At 42.1% G+C, this 19,425-nt stretch overlaps 1 protein-coding gene across 1 annotated transcript; it reads right to left on the bottom strand.

Moving 5' to 3' along the window:
* Nucleotides 1-2,165: 2,165 nt before the first annotated feature.
* LOC115109145 (transcription factor JunD-like) lies at nucleotides 2,166-4,644 on the bottom strand. The gene has a single exon (XM_029633767.2). It carries the CDS (start codon nucleotides 3,497-3,499, stop codon nucleotides 2,684-2,686), a length of 816 nt encoding a protein of 271 aa, XP_029489627.1. The 5' UTR covers nucleotides 3,500-4,644; the 3' UTR covers nucleotides 2,166-2,683.
* Between the last annotated feature and the right edge of the window lie 14,781 nt (nucleotides 4,645-19,425).

Raw genomic sequence — 19,425 nt, 5'->3', positions numbered from 1 at the left:
TGTTTTTCATGTTTTGGACTTAATTATAATATGTAGACTTACCAAATAGCCTGATAAGGCAGCATAGCCAGCACTCAGTTGAACTTAAGACATCAGAGCAAAGAATTGTGTTGATACAATTAATTGTGTTGAATTCCTATACTCAGAATTCATGCAATCATATTATACCAGTAGAGGGCACAAGACCCCATGATAATACAAATGTTACTGACTGACATCACAGTCAACAGAATTCCTGTGATGAATGGACAGATTTGGATCCAATATGTTGATGGTAAATGCTACAATTTCACGATGGAATGCATTCTCCGGATGCGATGCCAGGAATAAGAATAACAAAGCATGTTATCAAACAATTTACACTACTGAGTCAGCAAAGACCCAATAATGTTGGCTAAAATACCAACTTTTAAAATTCACATAAATTAGTGGAAAAGTGTGCCATTGGCATACAGAACCAGTCAAAAGTTTGGACACAGCTACTCATAGAAGGTGCTTTTCTTTATTTGTACTATTTCTACATTGTAGAATAATAGTGAAGACATCAAAACTATGAAATAACATGTGGAATCATGTAGTAGCCAAAAAAGTGTTAAACAAATCTAAATATATTTTTATATTTTATATTCTTCAAAGTAGCCACCCTTTGCCTTGATGACAGCTTTACACAATTTTGCCATTCTCTCAACCAGCTTCACCTGGAATGCTTTTCCAACAGTCTTGAAGGAGTTCCCACATATGCTGAGCACTTGTTGGCTGCTTTTCCTTCACTCTGCGGTCCAACTCAGCCCAGACCATCTCAATTGGGTTGAGATCAGGTGATTGCGGAGGCCAGGTCATCTGATGCAGGTCTAAGGCACTGCATCTCGGGGATAGAGGCATCACTACAGGCCCTGGTTCAATTCCAGGCTGTATCACAACCGGCCGTGATTGGGAGTCCAAGAGGGCGGTGCATAATTGGCCCAGCGTTGTCCAGGTTAGGGTTTGGCTGGGGTAGGACGTCATTGTAATTTGTTGTTAACTGACTTGCCTAGTTTAATAAAAATGTCTACTGTTCTTGTTTCTTGGCCCAAGCAAGTCTCTTCTTCTTATTGGTGTTCTTTAGTAGTGGTTTCTTTGCAGCAATTCGACAATGAAGGCCTGATTCACGCAGTCTCCTCTGAACAGATGATGTTGAGATAACAGTTGATGTTGATGTTACTTGAACTCTGTGAAGCATTTATTTGGGCTGCAATTTCTGAGGCTGGTAACTCTAATAAATCTATCCTCTGTAGCAGAGGTAACTCTAGGTCTTCCTTTCCTATGACGGTCCTCATGAGTGCCAGTTTCATCATAGCGCTTTATGGTTTTTGCGAATGCACTTGAAAAAACGTTCAAAGTTTTTGACATTTTCCAAATTGACTGATCTTCATGTCTTAAAGTATTGGTGGACTGTAATTTCTATTTGCTTATTTGAGCTGTTCTTGCCATAATATGGACTTGGTCTTTTACCAAATAGTGCTTCCACCCTTACCTTGTCACAACACAACTGATTGACTCACATTAAGAAGGAAATCAATTCCACAATTATTTTTTTTTTTTACAAGGGACACCTGTAAATTGAAATGCATTCCAGGTGACTACTTCATGAAGCTGGTTGAGAGAATGCCAAGTAAGCAAAGCTGGCATCAAGGCAAAGGGTGGCAAGAATCTCAAATATAAAATATATTTTGATTTAACACTTTTTTTAGTTACTACATGATTCCATATGTGTTATGTCATAGTTATGTCTTCACTATTATTCTACAATGTAGAAAATAGTAAAAATAAAGAAAAATGTGTGTCCAAACTATTGACTGGTACTGTATGTGTTGTGCAACTCCATAAACAAACTGTTGTACAAAAAAAAACATGTTTTCATTCATATGAAATCATTTATGATTTGAATAAGCTACAAATGTAGGTACATCATTGGATTTTAATTTTGGGTTGGACACAAGTTTTAACTTATTGGAATTCCCAAATATGTATTGAGCAATACCTTACTGTGCCCCACCCATTAATTTAGTCTATTGTGCAAACGCAACTGGTATAAAGGCCTACAGTGGAGACATTGGGTACAGGATCTTGCTCTGTTGTTGCATCAAAATTTATCAGAAAATTAACACAACAGACAGCAAAACATGTGACTTGTATTATCAAGCAAAGTTTATTTGATATCAGAATCCAAGTAAAAATAGGAATGTGAAATAAACTATTCAGTGCAACAAAAGATGACGGCTTCACATTAATATAAGAAAACACTGAAATAAGACACTGTGGAGCATTGAATATAAAATGTACATGTAATCTGTTCATAAATTCTTGCTTAAAAACGTTAAAATGCATAAGAAATGGCATGTGCCCAACCCTGTTAGGTAACATTCCGAGTTTGTCAATAAACATGCAAATACTTTTTACTTTCAGTATAAGGCTATGATATAGTAATACAATGACGGTATGCTGGTTTGGTCAAGTCTTGGGACTGTCTATGTAAAGTACACCCATGAGAAATAATGTGTAAACAGTATACAAAAACGTACATTAGTGAAGTCCTTTCAGTCTGTAACGTCGTTGGCTCCATGCACATAGTGGAAATATTTGAGAGCCAACAAAAAAAGGTTAATGAGCTTATTTATGCTGGTTGACAAATGTCATCCTGCTACTAGTACACTTGAACTTGATGTGGTGATAACTGGCATCCGCTGTTCACATGATTCAAAACCTTTTGTTTTAGCTGAGCCACTTGTTCCCGGAGTACATTTGCCGTTGAGGCTAGGTCAGTGTTTTGAGTTTTTAGGTTCTTAACTTTGTCCTCGAGTCTGGATATCCTCTCCAGTTTCCTCTTTCTACACTTGGACGCAGCAATTCTATTCCGCAGCTTTTTCCTCTCGGCTTTAATGCGCTCCTGCGTGTCCATGTTGATAGGCGACAGTGGCGGACTGTCGCCGAAGCTGTGCACGTCAGGGACTGTCTGCGGCTCATCCTTCAAGGATTGCAGCCGGGAATGCGCTTGCTGTTGTGTGGAGCCTAAATGATGAGAGGGAGGTGGTGGGAAGGGGACAGTGTCTGTGGAGTAATTGACAGTGGTGCCCAAAGGCCCATTGCCGTAACTGTTCAAGTTCGTATAGACGGGTAGGTCCAGGTGTATGGTGACAGGAGCAACGTTGGTGCTTAAGTCCATACTGTTCGTTTGAGCGCACGTTCCGCCGTTCAGCTGGTTCTGTTTGTGTAAATCCTCGAGAGCCTTGACGAATCCCTCTGCAAACTCCTGTTCGTCGGTTACCGACTTGGGGTAGAGGAACTGAGAGGTCTGTGTTGTTGTGACCATTCCGTTGGACTGAATGATGAGTCTCTCTAGCTCCGGGGAGGCCAGTTTCAGCAGGCCAAGGTCCGGGGAGAGGATGCTCTCGGTGTCGCGGAGATTGGGCTTTAAATTTGTGGAAGTTGCCAGGTTTAAAATCATGTCCTTCTTCATCATATTATTATTATTATTTTTTTAAATCTTAGACGACAGCAGCTGTAAAAATTCAGCAAACCCTCACAACAGAAAGAGGGGTTCCCATAACAGCTCAGTTGTTGAAGAGAAAACGATGCGTAATTTGCGCACAATCAAATCAAATACGCGTTTAAAGTTTTCCTACCCTTGTCCACGTTCAGTGTATTGAACTTATTTTCCTTCATTAGTGATGTCCTTTTTTTGTTTTTCCTTAATAAGAAACAATGAATAAGAAACAATAGATGACCAGCCTCCAGCTAGAGAGGTAGAAGTTTCTATGCGTGCGCTCGCGCGCTGCCTCCATCTTTTCTATCCTCGTAGGTTCCATTGTGTCACTTCAGAGCGCGGAGATTGGACAGAAATGACGTTTTTCCAGTATTTTATTTGAATAAGGGGACGTACCATTCATATTACCATGGAAAAGGCGGATAAACTGCAAACAGTGCGGTGCATTGTGGTTTGATGTCATAGCAAACCTTTGGATCGAGGCGTGGGGGTTGGTCAGTGCTTGTTTTCTTCCCTATTCTATTTATTTTGCATTTTATACAGTAAAACAAGTCACTATTAAGTGTCCCATAACATTATTTGGACTTTATCTAAGAAGTGTGGTGCAGAGCTAGTTATAATTCCAATGTCATCCCCCTGAAAATATATAACAAATATTACAACAAATATTATGGTAGAACTCAAATGTGCTGGTTGATAAAAGACAGGTGGCCGCGTGACGATGTGGCGAACTGGTCTGTCTGCCCAATATAAATGATCAAAACTGTTGGAGGAATAAAAATACCATAAATAGGAAAGTATACCAGTTTCATTTGAGGACCAGGATGTTGACTGCTGTGCTATACAGATTAGCTGGGAACAGATTTTTGGTGTACCGATGCCATGGCACAGGGTGTATGAGTTGATATATAAAACGATTCAAGATTATGATTTTTCGGCAGGAGTGTGAGGCGATCTTGGAGGGTTGGTGGCCTGGCGGTTGGGAGCTTGGGCCAGTGGCCAATAGGTCACTGGTTTGGGTCCCCGTTTTGACCTGGTGAGAGACCTGTCGACATGCTCCTGGGCAGGGCGTTGACCCTGGTTGCTTCTGTGGGTTGCTCTGGATGGGAGTCTGTTAGATGACAATGTAATGTAAATGTTGAGCAACTTCACTGAAGGTAGATTGTATGTTTTAATATATAAAAAAACAACAACATTTAAATAAAAAGTGTGGTGAAAGTCAGACAAAGAAAAAAACTAATGGAGAAAAGATGTTGGGCCAGTAACTAAAAAGTAAACAAACCCAAACCGACTGGGTGACAAATCTGTCAATGTGTCCTTGAGCAAGGTACTTAACCCACATTGCTCCTATATGTCGCTGTCTGCTAAACTGTCACAATGAGTATGGTTTTTATGTGTTTTTATAATTAGTTTCATGAAAACATACATAAAATGACTGTCAGTGGATTCAAGGTCACACAACAACTGATTGACACAGGAAAGGCACACTCACATGTAAAAGTGCTTGATTTGCCAGAATCCCATTACTACTACAGAAACATCAGATATCAAATTACCCTCAATCAGCCTCACTGGTGTATATCTGTGTTGTCACTGTAAGGGGATATACAGTTCCTGCTGCCATTGCCTACCTTTGTGCTAAAGCAAGGCACTTAACCCCCCACAACAACTGATCCACAGGCACCCTGCTCAATACTTATGTAAATAAGGTATTTATGTTTTTATTTTTAATAAATGTGCAAAACATTTCTAAAAACCTGTTTTCGCTTTGTCATTATGGGGTATTGTGTGTAGATTGATGAGGGAAAGAAATGACTTAATACATTTTAGAATAAGGCTGTATACTTCCCCAGCATGCTAAACTGTTCCTGTAGATGTCTAGTCATTGTGCTAATGCTAGTTTGTATTAGTTTGCGAAACTACATTTAACTTCCTTCATACTGGACGCAGAGACATAAAAATGGTATCCACCAGTTCATCTGACTCTGGAGAAGTAGCTTCATTGCCAAAATCTTGAACTATTCCTTTAAATACCTGTCCCATAGGCCATACTAAATCAACATATTGTTTCTACACGCAGATGTTATAGAAGATCATTTTCCACTGCTGTTATTAGACACAATCCGATTTGTCTCCTGTGAATGGAGCTGCTCAATTTCTAGAACAAAACATTGAAGTGCATGCACTTTTAATCTTATTTTTTAAACTGAGCCTTATCTGGCTCCCCCAGTCTTCATACTGGCATGGTAAGGGTTACACGAGGAGGCGTGTGTGCGTCATAGGTAGGCCCATCTCTGCAAGGCATCGTGGGGGCGTACCCACTCAGTGGGCGGACCACGTCTGTCTGTGATGTAAGAGAGAGAGCAGCAATGGAACTCTCAGTGGCGGAAGTAAGGGGTGAAAAGGGGGAGGGGGTGAACACTGTTCACTGAACAGGCAAGATATTTATGTTAGAAAGAGCTGAATCAACAGTGCAAAGCATGCGGGGGTGGTCCTGTGAGAAAAAAACTGTCAGTTGAGGATAAAAAGAGGCAGTAACGTCTCCTATTTTTTGTTGTTGCAATGTGATCAGGGCTGTTGTAGCCTGCTCATTCTATAATACACATGCTGTTGCTATATATGGTATTGGGGCATGACGAAAAAGGCCATGCAGGGGTATGTATTCAGATCATTAACATTGTTTTATGACATCATTTCAAGGCTGAATGCTCTAATGATGATCTATTTTCAGTGAATAACCCAACAAGTCATAGATTTAATGAATACGACAAGGTGGTTATATCAGTTGCTGAGAAAGTATATTATGTACAGGGCAAGACCCTATATTTGTTACTGTCAAGGAAGAATGACATCACCAATGTACAGAAGAGTTCAAAAGGAAGACAGGAGAGATGTAAAGAGGGGCGTCATGCACCCCGAAAATCTGAGGGAGCACAAAGTACATGAGGATGGCTGGCGGGTGGTCCGGAGAGGGGCTAGGTCCTCCGACCATACATTTGAGAATTTCGCATTTTTCAAACACGTGAAACAGCTCATTATGCTTAATTCTATGTCAAAAGTATGTACAGTTGAAGTCGGAAGTTTACATACACTTAGGTTGGAGTCATTAAAACTCGTTTTTCAACCATTCCACAAATATCTTGTTAACAAACTATAGTTTTGGCAAGTCGGTTAGGACATCTACTTTTTGCATGACACAAGTAATTTTTCCAACAATTGTTACCAGACAGATTATTTAACTTATAATTCACTGTATTACAATTCCAGTGGGTCAGAAGTTTACATACACTAAGTTGACTGTGCCTTTAAACAGCTTGGAACATTCCAGAAATGGCTTTAGAAGCTTCTGATAGACTAATGGACATAATTTGAGTCAACTGGAGGTGTACTTGTGGATGTATTTCAAGGCCTACCTTCATACTCAGTGCCTCTTTGCTTGACATCATAGGAAAAAAAAGAAATCAGCCAAGACCTCAGAAAAAAATTGTAGACCTCCACAAGTCTGGTTCATCCTTGGGAGCAATTTCCAAATGCCTGAAGGTACCACGTTCATCTGTACAAACAATAGTACGCAAGTATAAACACCATGGGACCACGCAGCCTTCATACCAGCTCTGTCAGGAGGAATGAGCAAAAATTGACACAACTTATAATGGGAAGCGTGTGGAAGGCTACCCGAAACGTTTAACCCAAGTTAAACAATTTAAAGGCAATGCTACCAAATACTAATTGAGTGTATGTAAACTTCTGACCCACTGGGAATGTGATGAAATAAATAAAAGCTGAAATAAATAATTCTCTCAGCTATTACTCTGACATTTCACATTCTTAAAATAAAGTGGTGATCCTAACTGACGGAATTTTTTACTAGGATTAAATGTCAGGAATTGTGAAAAACTGTGTTTAAATGTATTTGGCTAAGGTGTATGTAAACGTCCGACTTCAACTGTATATTTTGCTGCATATCTAAGCATTCCTCTTGAGCTGAACTGTTTTTTAAATATTTTTTTATAAACTAAATCCTTCTCTGTATCTCTGTTTAAATTAAAGATTGAAAGGAATGTGAGACTTTTTCAGTATATTTAGTTATTTATTGGTTTTCTAAAGTCTACCAACCTTGCCAGCAGGCATGCCAGCGAAGATAGTTAGACAAGCTAGCTACTCTAACTTGATTCAAAGCCTGAAAAGGCTTCATGGTAACTGTTTTTACCAATGCTAGTATTTACACACGAGCGTGACTAGAAATTAACTTAAAACGGAATAGTCCGCTGGAAGCCAGAAGTTAAATACATTGTGTGTAGGCTGTAGGCTTGGTCCTTATGCAGGAGGGAATTTGACAGAAAAACATTAATGGAACGTATAATAAAACAACATTTCCAAACATGGGTCTGCTGTAGGCCCATTTCCTTAGCGAGGTCAGTTCCTCTCTGTTTACCTCATGTCAAAATAAAAGTCCCGACATGTTCTTGCTTTAAAAAAAAAAATCAAAAAAATATTTTACCTTTATTTAACTAGACAAGTCAGTTAAGAACAAATTCTTGTTTTCAATGACGGCCTAGGAACAGTGGGTTAACTGCCTGTTCAGGGGCAGAACGACAGATTTGTACCTTGTCAGCTCAGGGATTTGAACTTGCAACCTTCCGGTTACTAGTCCAATGCTCTAACAACTAGGCTACCCTGTGGTTAATTTTTTAAATTTTTTTAAACAAAAAATACAAGGAAGGGGTAACATTAAAGTATTCGAACATGAAGGACAAACAATACAGCATCAAGACACTATCAAACATGTATCAGTCTTTCCGCAACAGAGCCATCCTTATGTGTGAGGGTGCGTGTGCATTATAGTGATATAAAATATATGTCATAGTTTCCTTTTTCATGATCACAATCTTGTGAAACCCGAACCCTTCAAGATCCCCCGACAGTTCCCCAATAGCTGTCCCTCAACCATTCGAGACCCCTCCCACAGTCCCCCCCCCCGGAAGAAAAAATAAATACAAATACAACTAATTCTATTCCCCACCCCCAAGAACCCCCCAATGCACCAACAACCAAGACAATGAACTAAAGAGAAAAAAGGAAAAGACAGAAGAAAACAGCAAACAACAATGCCAAAAAAATAAAACAAAAAAATACATTTAAAACAAAGGACCTTGCCACCTTGCCTGACGAGGATTCATTCTCCTAGCTGATCGGATATACTCCAGGTTACGATGGTCAGTCCAGATAAGGAAAGGGTGCTTAGCCCCCTCAAGCCAGTGTCTCCACACCTTCAGGGCCTCAACCATAGCCAACAACTCCCTATCCCCCACATCATAATTCCGCTCCGCTGGCCCGAGTTTCTTTGAAAAAAAGGCACAGGGGCGGAGTTTCGGAGGCACACCCGAACGCTGTGAGAGCACCGCTCCAACCCCAGCCTCGGATGCGTCCACCTCTACTATAAACGCCAAAGAAGGGTCCGGATGTGCCAACACCGGCGCCTCAGTAAACATCGCCTTCAACTTATGAAAAGCCCGTTCGCCTCTGCTGACCACTGCAAACGCGCCGGCCCCCCCTTCAGCAGTGAGGTAATAGGGGCAGCTACCTGACCAAAACCCCGGATAAACCTCCGGTAGTAATTGGCAAATCCCAAAAACCACTGCACCTCCTTTACCGTGGTCGGAGTCGGCCAATTACGCACAGCCTTTATGCGGTCACCCTCCATTACCAAACCAGAGCTGGAAATGCGATAACCCAGGAAGGAAACTGATTGTTTGGAAAACTCACATTTCTCCGCCTTCACATACAGGTCATTCTCCAGCAGTCGTCTAAGAACCTTGCGCACAAGAGATACATGCTCAGTGCGTGTAGCGGAGTAGATCAAAATATCGTCAATATACACCACTACACCCTGTCCGTGCAGGTCTCTGAGTATTTCATCCACAAAGGATTGAAATATAGCTGGAGCATTCTTTAAACCGTATGGCATGACGAGGTACTCATAATGGCCCGACGTAGTGCTAAATGCAGTTTTCCACTCATCTCCTCCCGAATACGCACCAAATTATAAGCACTCCTGAGATCCAGTTTAGTGAAGAACTGCGCTCCGTGAAATGATTCCACTGCTGTAGCAATGAGAGGTAGTGGGTAACTAAAACCCACTGTGATGGAATTTAGACCTCTATAATCAATACACGGACGTAACCCACCATCTTTTTCTTCACAAAAAAAGAAACTCGAAGAGACAGGTGACATGGAGGGCTGAATGTACCCCTGTCCCAGAGCCTCGGTGATATAAGTTTCCATAGCCACCTTCTCCTCCTGGGACAAAGGATACACATGACTCCTGGGAGTGCAGCGTTACCCTGAGATTTATTACGCAATCCCCTGCCTATGGGGTGGTAATTGGGTCGCTTTCTTTTTACTGAAAACGATAGCCAAATCGTCATACTCAGCTGGAATGCGCACGGTGGAAACCTGGTCTGGACTCTCCACCGTTGTCGCACCGATGGAAACCCCTACACACCTGCCTGAACACTCATCAGACCACCCCTGTAGAGTTCCCTGTTTCCACGAAATCGTAGGATTATGAATAGCTAGCCAGGGAATCCCCAGAACAACTGGAAATGCAGGTGAATCGATAAGGAACAAACTAATTCGCTCCTTGTGATTCCCCTGCGTAATCATCTCCAACGAAATTGTGGCTTTCTTTACCAGCCCTGACCCTAATGGTCGACTATCTAAAGAGTGCACGGGAAAAGGGGGGTCTACTTTTACTAACGGAATCCTCAACCTCTGAGCGAGTCCGCGATCTATAAAGTTTCCAGCTGCGCCTGAATCTACCAGTGCCTTATGCTGAGAGAAGGAGAATAATTAAGGAAACAAATTAATAGGAACATGTGACCAACAGGAAACTCTGGGAGAGTGTGGTGCTTACTCACCTGGGGTGACCGATGAGTGTTCTGCCTGCCCTCACGATTCCCAGATGAATTCCTCCAGCACCGACCAGACGTGTGCCCTCTCCGGCCACAACTGGTACAGGAGGAGCTTCCTCCTCCGATCTCCTTGACGCAGTCCCTCCTAGCTCCATCGGGATAGGGGCAGGATGATCAGGAGGTAGAACTGACAGGACCCTTTCGGAACGTCCACGAGCAGCTAGCAGATGGTCCAACCGGATCGACAGGTCTATCAGTCCATCCAGGCTAAGTGTAGTATCCCGACAGGCCAGCTCCCTACGGACGTCCTCTCTCAGGCTACACCTGTAATGGTCTATCAGGGCCCTGTCGTTCCAGCCTGCTCCCGCAGCCAAGGTCCGGAACTCCAGCGCGAAGTCCTGCGCGCTCTTCGTCCCCTGTCTAAGATGGAACAATCTCTCACCCGCCGCTCGACCCTCTGGAGGGTGATCGAACACGGCCCTGAAACGGCTGATGAACTCCGGGTAGTTGTCCTTCGCTGAGTCGGGCCCGTTCCAGACCGCATTAGCCCACTCCAGGGCTCTACCGGTCAGGCAGGTGATGATGACCCCTACTCTCTCCTCCTCCGAGGGGGCCGGCCGAACGGTGGCCAGGTAGAGGTCTAATTGCAGCAGGAATCCCTGGCACCCCGTCGCTGCTCCATCGTAATTCCTCGGAGGCGTCATGTGCAGAGCGCTGGAACCGGATCCAGATGGGGGAGATGGTAGAGTTGCTGGTAGGAGGGTCGGTGGGGTAGTAGTAGGGAAACCATTCCTCTCCCAACGATCCATCCTCTCCATCATCTGATCCATTGCTGATCCTAGGCGATGGAGGATGGACGTGTGATGTTGAACTCGCTCTTCCATAGTGGGAAGAGGAGTGGTCGCTGCTCCTGCTGACTCCATAGAAGGTGCGGGCTTCTGTTACGTGTAAATGAGTGAAGAGGTGTGGAGTCAGGCGCAGAGAGCAAAGAATGTGGGAAAAACAACACGCTTTAATGTCCTGGAAACATAACATGTACAAAAGTGGAAACACAAATGAACAGAAATATAAACGGACAGCGTGAAACCCAAATGCCAACAAAATACACTCAAACAAAGAAACAGGAGAACAAGCCCGCACGAAACAGAAGCGGGCTGAACAGACTATATATAACCCTATCCTAACAACCAAACAAGAAACAGGTGATACCAATTAGACAGAACTAAACGAACACAGAACAACGGATCAGCGATAGCTAGTAGACCGGCGACGACGACCGCCGAGCGCCACCCGAACAAGAAGGGGAGTCACCTTCGGTAATATTCGTGACACTTCCCAATTATTTTGCAATGTGTATGGCACAGTTGTCAACATCCTGGTCCTCAAATGAAACTGGTATACTTTCCTACTTATGCTATTTTTATTCCCCCGCCAGTTTTGATCCTTTATATTGGGCAGACAGACCAGTTCCCTATCTCCTCCCACCTCCTCCATTTTTGGGGCAATGCTGTAATCAATTGGTTGTACTCTTGGATTGAGCAGCCCTTCCCGTACAATTCTGATAACTCCATGAAGGACATAACTCTACCATTATAATTTACACTATCATTTAAGAACAAAATACAATTTTCAAACATCTTTCCCATAAATACAGGTATTTTATCAACCAGCACATTTGAGTTCAGCCATAATATTTGTTGTAATATTTGATATTTTCAGGGGGATGAAATCGAAATTTTAGCCAGCTCTGCAATGCTTGTTTGAAAAAGACAGATACTTTGAAAAAAGTATCATTTTCAAATAATCGAAAATGAGACATGGCAATCTGCACAAAGGCAAAAAGGCAATTTTTAAACTATGGATGAGCTTTTCTTATTAATCTACTTGAGAAACATTTAGAGTTCAAATAAAACTTTTGAATGAGTGAAGCTTTTAGAGAGAGGTTTAGTGCTTTATATTTCATAATCTCAACCCACCCAATTCATATTCATATTTTGTCCCAGATAAAGCTAAATATTTTTTGCTCATATGATTTGAAAAATTAATCATCAGGAGTAGGCAGCGCTATAAGTAAGCGAGTAAACTGAGATATGACTAAGGAGTTAATCAGGGCAATTTTTCCATAAATAGACAGGTATTTACCTCTCCATGGTTGCAGGATCTTGTCTATTTTTTACAAGTTTTCTATTGAAATTCATTGTGGAGAGCTTATTTATATCTTTTGTGATATGAATGCCAAGTATGTCTACTTCACCATCAGCCCATTTTATAGGTAAGCTGCAGGGTAATGTAAACGTTGTATTTTTTTAAGGATCCAATACGTAATATTGTACACTTGTCATAATTAGGTTTTAGTCCAGAGAGTACAGAAAAGTTATCTAGATCTTTAATGAGACATTGCAGGGATCTAGCTTGCGGACTTAACATAGAACTTGCATCATCGGCATACATGGACACCTTTGTTTTTAAGCCTTGAATTTCTAATCCTCTAATGTTGTTATTGGATCTGATTTTAATAGCTAGCATTTCAATGTCCATAACGAATAGATATGGTGACAGCGGACACCCTTGTTTAACTCCTCTTGACAATTCAAAACTCTCTGAGAAGTAGCTGTTATTTACTATTTTACACCTGGGGCTGCTATACATTATTTTTACCCATTTTATAAGAGAATTACCGAAATTGAAAAAATCCAGGTATTTATAAATAAAATCCAGTCTTACTTTATTAAATGCCTTTTCAAAATCTGCTATAAATACAATTCCTGGCTTCTTATATGTTTCACGATGTTCTATTATTTCTAGTAGTAGTTGTATATTATCTCCAATGTATTGTCCATGTAAAAAACCTGTCTGCTCAGGATGAACAATAACTGGTAAAATCCTTTTAATTCTGAATGCCATGCATTTTGCTAGTATTTTTGCATCACAACATTGAAGTGTATGGGGCCTCCAGTGTTTTAGATAGACTGGGTCTTTATATTTGCCATCTGGGTCTTGTTTTAGTAATAGGGAAATCAGACCTTCCTGCTGAGTACCTGACAGACTACCATTTCTATAGGGGTAGTTAAAACAATCTAACAATGGAGCTTTTAGTATATAAAAAAATACTTGATATACAGTGCGGCAAAAAAGTATTTAGTCAGCCACCAATTGTGCAAGTTCTCCCACTTAAAAATATGAGAGAGGCCTGTCATTTTCATCATAGGTACACTTCAACTATGACAGACAAAATGAGGGAAAAAAATCCAGAAAATCACACTGTAGGATTTTTAATGAATTTATTTGCAAATTATGGTGGAAAATAAGTATTTGGTCTACAAACAAGCAAGATTTCTGGCTCTCACAGACCTGTAACTTCTTCTTTAAGAGGCTCCTCTGTCCTCCACTCGTTACCTGTATTAATGGCACCTGTTTGAACTTGTTATCAGTATAAAAGACACCTGTCCACAACCTTCAAACAGTCACACTCCAAAGAAAGACAAAGAATGCTGAGTTGCATCCAAAGAACACCATACCTACTGTGAAGCATGGGGGTGGAAACATCATGCTTTGGGGCTGTTTTTCTGCAAAGGGACCAGGATGACTGATCCGTGTAAAGGAAAGAATGAATGGGGCCATGTATCGTGAGATTTTGAGTGAAAACCTCCTTCCATCAGCAAGGGCATTGAAGATGAAACGTGGCTGGGTCTTTCAGCATGACAATGATCTCAAACACACCGCCTGGGCAACGAAGGAGTGGCTTTGTAATAAGCATTTCAAGGTCCTGGAGTGGCCCAGCCAGTCTCCAGATCTCAACCCCATAGAAAATCTTTGGAGGGAGTTTAAAGTCCGTGTTGCCCAGCAACAGCCCCAAAACATCACTGCTCTAGAGGAGATCTGCATGGAGGAATGGGCCAAAATACCAGCAACAGTGTGTGAAAACCTTGTGAAGACTTACAGAAAACGTTTGACCTCTGTCATTGCCAACAACGGGTATATAACAAAGTATTGAGATAAACTTTTGTTATTGACCAAATACTTATTTTCCACCATAATTTGCAAATAAATTCATTAAAAATCCTACAATGTGATTTTCTGGATTTTTTTTCTCATTCTGTCTGTCATAGTTGAAGTGTACCTATGATGAAAATTACAGGCCTCTCTCATATTTTTAAGTGGGAGAACTTGCACAATTGGTGGCGCCGACAGAGATGGCCGCCTCGCTTCGCGTTCCTAGGAAACTATGCAGTTTTTTTACGTGTTATTTCTTACATTGGTACCCCAGGTCATCTTAGGTTTCATTACATACAGTCGAGAAGAACTACTGAACATAAGAGCAGCGTCAACTCACCATCAGTAAGACCAAGAATATGACTTTCGCGAAGTGGATCCTGTGTTCTGCCTTTCACCCAGCCGGCGACCCCAAAAAACGACTTCGAAAAAGGGGAAAACGAAGCGGTCTTCTGGTCAGACTCCGGAGACGGGCACATCGTGCACCACTCCCTAGCATTCTCCTCGCCAATGTCCAGTCTCTTGACAACAAGGTTGATGAAATCCGAGCAAGGGTAGCATTCCAGAGGGACATCAGAGACCGTAACGTTCTTTGCTTCACGGAAACATGGCTCACTGGAGAGACGCTATCGGAAACGGTGCAGCCAGCTGGTTTCTCCACGCATCGCGCCGACAGAAACAAACATCTTTCTGGTAAGAAGAGGGGCGGGGGCGTATGCTTTATGGTTAACGTGACGTGGTGTGGCCACAACAACATACAGGAACTCAAGTCCTTCTGTTCATCTGATTTAGAATTCCTCACAATCAAATGTAGACCGCATTATCTACCAAGGGAATTATCTTCGATTATAATCACAGCCGTATATATTCCCCCCCAAGCAGACACATCGATGGCTCTGAACGAACTTTATTTGACTCTTTGCAAACTGGAATCCATATATCCGGAGGCTGCATTCATTGTAGCTGGGGATTTTAACAAGGCTAATCTGAAAACAAGACTCCCTAAATTTTATCAGCATATCGATTGCGCAACCAGGGTTGGAAAAACCTTTGATCATTGCTATTCCAACTTCTGCGACGCATATAAGGTCCTGCCCCGCCCTCCTTTCGGAAAAGCTGACCACGACTCCATTTTGTTGATCCCTGCCTACAGACAGAAACTAAAACAAGAAGCTCCCGCGCTGAGGTCTGTTCAACGCTGGTCCGACCAATCTGATTCCACACTCCAAGACTGCTTCCATCATGTGGACTGGGATATGTTCCGTATTGCGTCAGACAACAACATTGACGAATACGCTGATTCGGTGTGCGAGCTCATTAGACCGTGCGTTGAAGATGTCGTTCCCATAGCAACGATTAAAACATTCCCAAACCAGAAACCGTGGATTGATGGCAGCATTCGCGTGAAACTGAAAGCGCGAACCACTGCTTTTAATCAGGGCAAGGTGACTGGAAACATGACCGAATACAAACAGTGTAACTATTCCCTCCGCAAGGCAATCAAACAAGCTAAGCGTCAGTATAGAGACAAAGTAGAATCTCAATTCAACGGCTCAGACACAAGAGGTATGTGGCAGGGTCTACAGTCAATCACGGATTACAAAAAGAAAACCAGCACCGTCACGGACCAGGATGTCTTGCTCTCAGGCAGACTAAATAACTTTTTTGCCCGCTTTGAGGACAATACAGTGCCACTGACACTGCCCGCAACTAAAACATGCAGACTCTCCTTCACTGCAGCCAATGTGAGGAAAACATTTAAACGTGTCAACCCTCGCAAGGCTGCAGGTCCAGACGGCATCCCCAGCCGCGCCCTCAGAGCATGCGCAGACCAGCTGGCTGGTGTGTTTACGGACATATTCAATCAATCCCTATCCCAGTCGGTTGTTCCCACATGCTTCAAGAGGGCCACCATTGTTCCTGTTCCCAAGAAAGCTAAGGTAACTGAGCTAAACGACTACCGCCCCGTAGCACTCACTTCCGTCATCATGAAGTGCTTTGAGAGACTAGTCAAGGACCATATCACCTCCACCCTACCTGACACCCTAGACCCACTCCAATTTGCTTACCGCCCAAATAGGTCCACAGACGATGCAATCTCAACCACACTGCACACTGCCCTAACCCATCTGGACAAGAGGAATAGCTATGTGAGAATGCTGTTCATCGACTACAGCTCGGCATTTAACACCATAGTGCCCTCCAAGCTCGTCATCAAGCTCGAGACCCTGGGTCTCGACCCCGCCCTGTGCAACTGGGTACTGGACTTCCTGACGGGCCGCCCACAGGTGGTGAGGGTAGGCAACAACATCTCCACCCCGCTGATCCTCAACACTGGGGCCCCACAAGGGTGCGTTCTGAGCCCTCTCCTGTACTCCCTGTTCACCCACGACTGCGTGGCCACGCAAGCCTCCAACTCAATCATCAAGTTTGCGGACGACACAACAGTGGTAGGCTTGATTACCAACAACGACGAGACGGCCTACAGGGAGGAGGTGAGGGCCCTCGGAGTGTGGTGTCAGGAAAATAACCTCACACTCAACGTCAACAAAACTAAGGAGATGATTGTGGACTTCAGGAAACAGCAGAGGGAACACCCCCCTATCCACATCGATGGAACAGTAGTGGAGAGGGTAGTAAGTTTTAAGTTCCTCGGCGTACACACCACAGACAAACTGAATTGGTCCACCCACACAGACAGCATCGTGAAGAAGGCGCAGCAGCGCCTCTTCAACCTCAGGAGGCTGAAGAAATTTGGCTTGTCACCAAAAACACTCACAAACTTCTACAGATGCACAATCGAGAGCATCTTGTCGGGCTGTATCACCGCCTGGTACGGCAACTGCTCCGCCCACAACCGTAAGGCCCTCCAGAGGGTAGTGAGGTCTGCACAACGCATCACCGGGGGCAAACTACCTGCCCTCCAGGACACCTACACCACCCGATGTCACAGGAAGGCCATAAAGATCATCAAGGACAACAACCACCCGAGCTACTGCCTGTTCACCCCGCTATCATCCAGAAGGCGAGGTCAGTACAGGTGCATCAAAGCTGGGACCGAGAGACTGAAAAACAGCTTCTATCTCAAGGCCATCAGACTGTTAAACAGCCACCACTAACATTGAGTGGCTGCTGCCAACACACTGACTCAACTCCAGCCACTTTAATAATGGGAATTGATGGGAAATTATGTAAATTATATCACTAGCCACTTTAAACAATGCTACCTAATATAATGTTTATATACCCTACATTATTCATCTCATATATATACGTATATACTGTACTCTATATCATCTACTGCATCCTTATGTAATACATGTATCACTAGCCACTTTAACTATGCCACTTTGTTTACATACTCATCTCATATGTATATACTGCACTCAATACCATCTACTGTATCTTGCCTATGCCGCTCTGTACCATCACTCATTCATATATCTTTATGTACATATTCTTTATCCCCTTACACTTGTGTCTATAAGGTAGTAGTTTTGGAATTGTTAGCTAGATTACTTGTTGGTTATTACTGCATTGTCGGAACTAGAAGCACAAGCATTTCGCTACACTCGCACTAACATCTGCTAACCATGTGTATGTGACAAATGAAATTTGATTTGATTTGACTAAATACTTTTTTGCCCCACTGTACTTCTACCGGTATGCCATTAAGCCCTGAGATTTTTCCAGACTGAAAGGATTTAATAGCCTCAAAAAGTTCTTCCTCTGTAATTTGGCCTTCACACTGATCTTTCTGTACATTTGTTAATTTTCCATTTTTTATATTATTTGGAAAGAAAACCTTACCGTAATCTTCATTCAGTGGGAGATGATGAGACGGAAAAGAGGACATCTGCCTAAAATAATTAGCTTCTTCTTGTAAAATATAATTTGGAGAATCATAGATGACTCCGTCTTCAGTAACGAGTTTTTGCAAATTCTTTTTGTTAGCATTCCTGTATTGGAGATTCAGGAAGAATTTTGTGCATTGTTCTCCATATTCCATCCAGTTTGTTTTATTTTTGTAATAGATTACATTAGATCGTTCTTGAATAAGTTCCTCAAGTTCTTTTTGTTTTTCCTCTAACTTATTTTGTATCTCTGTAGTATTGTTTTTATTGCTGTCTACCTGTACTATTAGTTCATGGATTTCCCTTGTTAGTCTTGTTTCTTTAGCCAGAAACTGCTTTTTTATTATTGATGAATATTGAATTGAATGACCCCCGAAGGTAAATTTAAAGGTATCCCAAACAATAAGGGGATTTGCTGAACCTATATTATCCTGGAAGAATTCAGTTATGAATGATTTTGTCTTAGTTAAAAATGAATTGTTCTCCAGTAAACTTAGATTACATTTCCAATATCCCCGTCCACGTGGAAAATATATAGGAGTTATGTGAATGCCAATTAGATGATGATCCGATTGCATTCTGTCTCCTATTAAAACTTTCTTAACCTTTAATGCAAGAGAGAAAGAGACAAGAAAGTAGTCAAGACGACTAGCTTGATTAAGTCTCCTCCATGTATATCTCACTAGGTCAAGGTTTTTTAGTCTCCAAATATCCAGTATTTCTAATGTGTCCATAATATTTGTAATTTCCTTAAGGGCACGGTGATGATAGTTTGTAGAGTGATTACCTTTACGGTCCATTGAGATACTTAACACTGTGTTATAGTCTCCTACCATAATGATTAGATCATTTGTTGCCTGTAAGTTCAATAAATTGGTATAAATGTTTTCGAAGAAGTGTGGTGATTTGGACCATATAGATTAATGAGCCAAATCTCTTTTTTGTCCACTTTCATATTCAAAAGGATCCAACTTCCTTGCGAATCATTCCTGATTATTTGCACATTCAGATCAACATTTTTGTTAATTAATATCATCACACCCTTTGAGTTCCTTTGTCCATGACAGAAAATTATTTCACCACCCCATTCCTTTTCCCTCGCAACTTCATCTAAGGATGTAGAGTAAGTTTCCTGTACAGT

The sequence above is a fragment of the Oncorhynchus nerka genome, linkage group LG25 (genome assembly GCF_034236695.1).
Source record: "Oncorhynchus nerka isolate Pitt River linkage group LG25, Oner_Uvic_2.0, whole genome shotgun sequence".
NCBI lineage: Eukaryota > Metazoa > Chordata > Actinopteri > Salmoniformes > Salmonidae > Oncorhynchus > Oncorhynchus nerka.
Note: the sequence above shows the minus strand (reverse complement) of the source record. Positions and strands in the feature narration are given on the sequence as shown.

Coding starts and splice junctions, on each gene's coding strand:
- LOC115109145 (XM_029633767.2), bottom strand. CDS start 3,499: ATGATGAAGAAGGACATGATTTTAAACCTGGCAACTTCCACAAATTTA.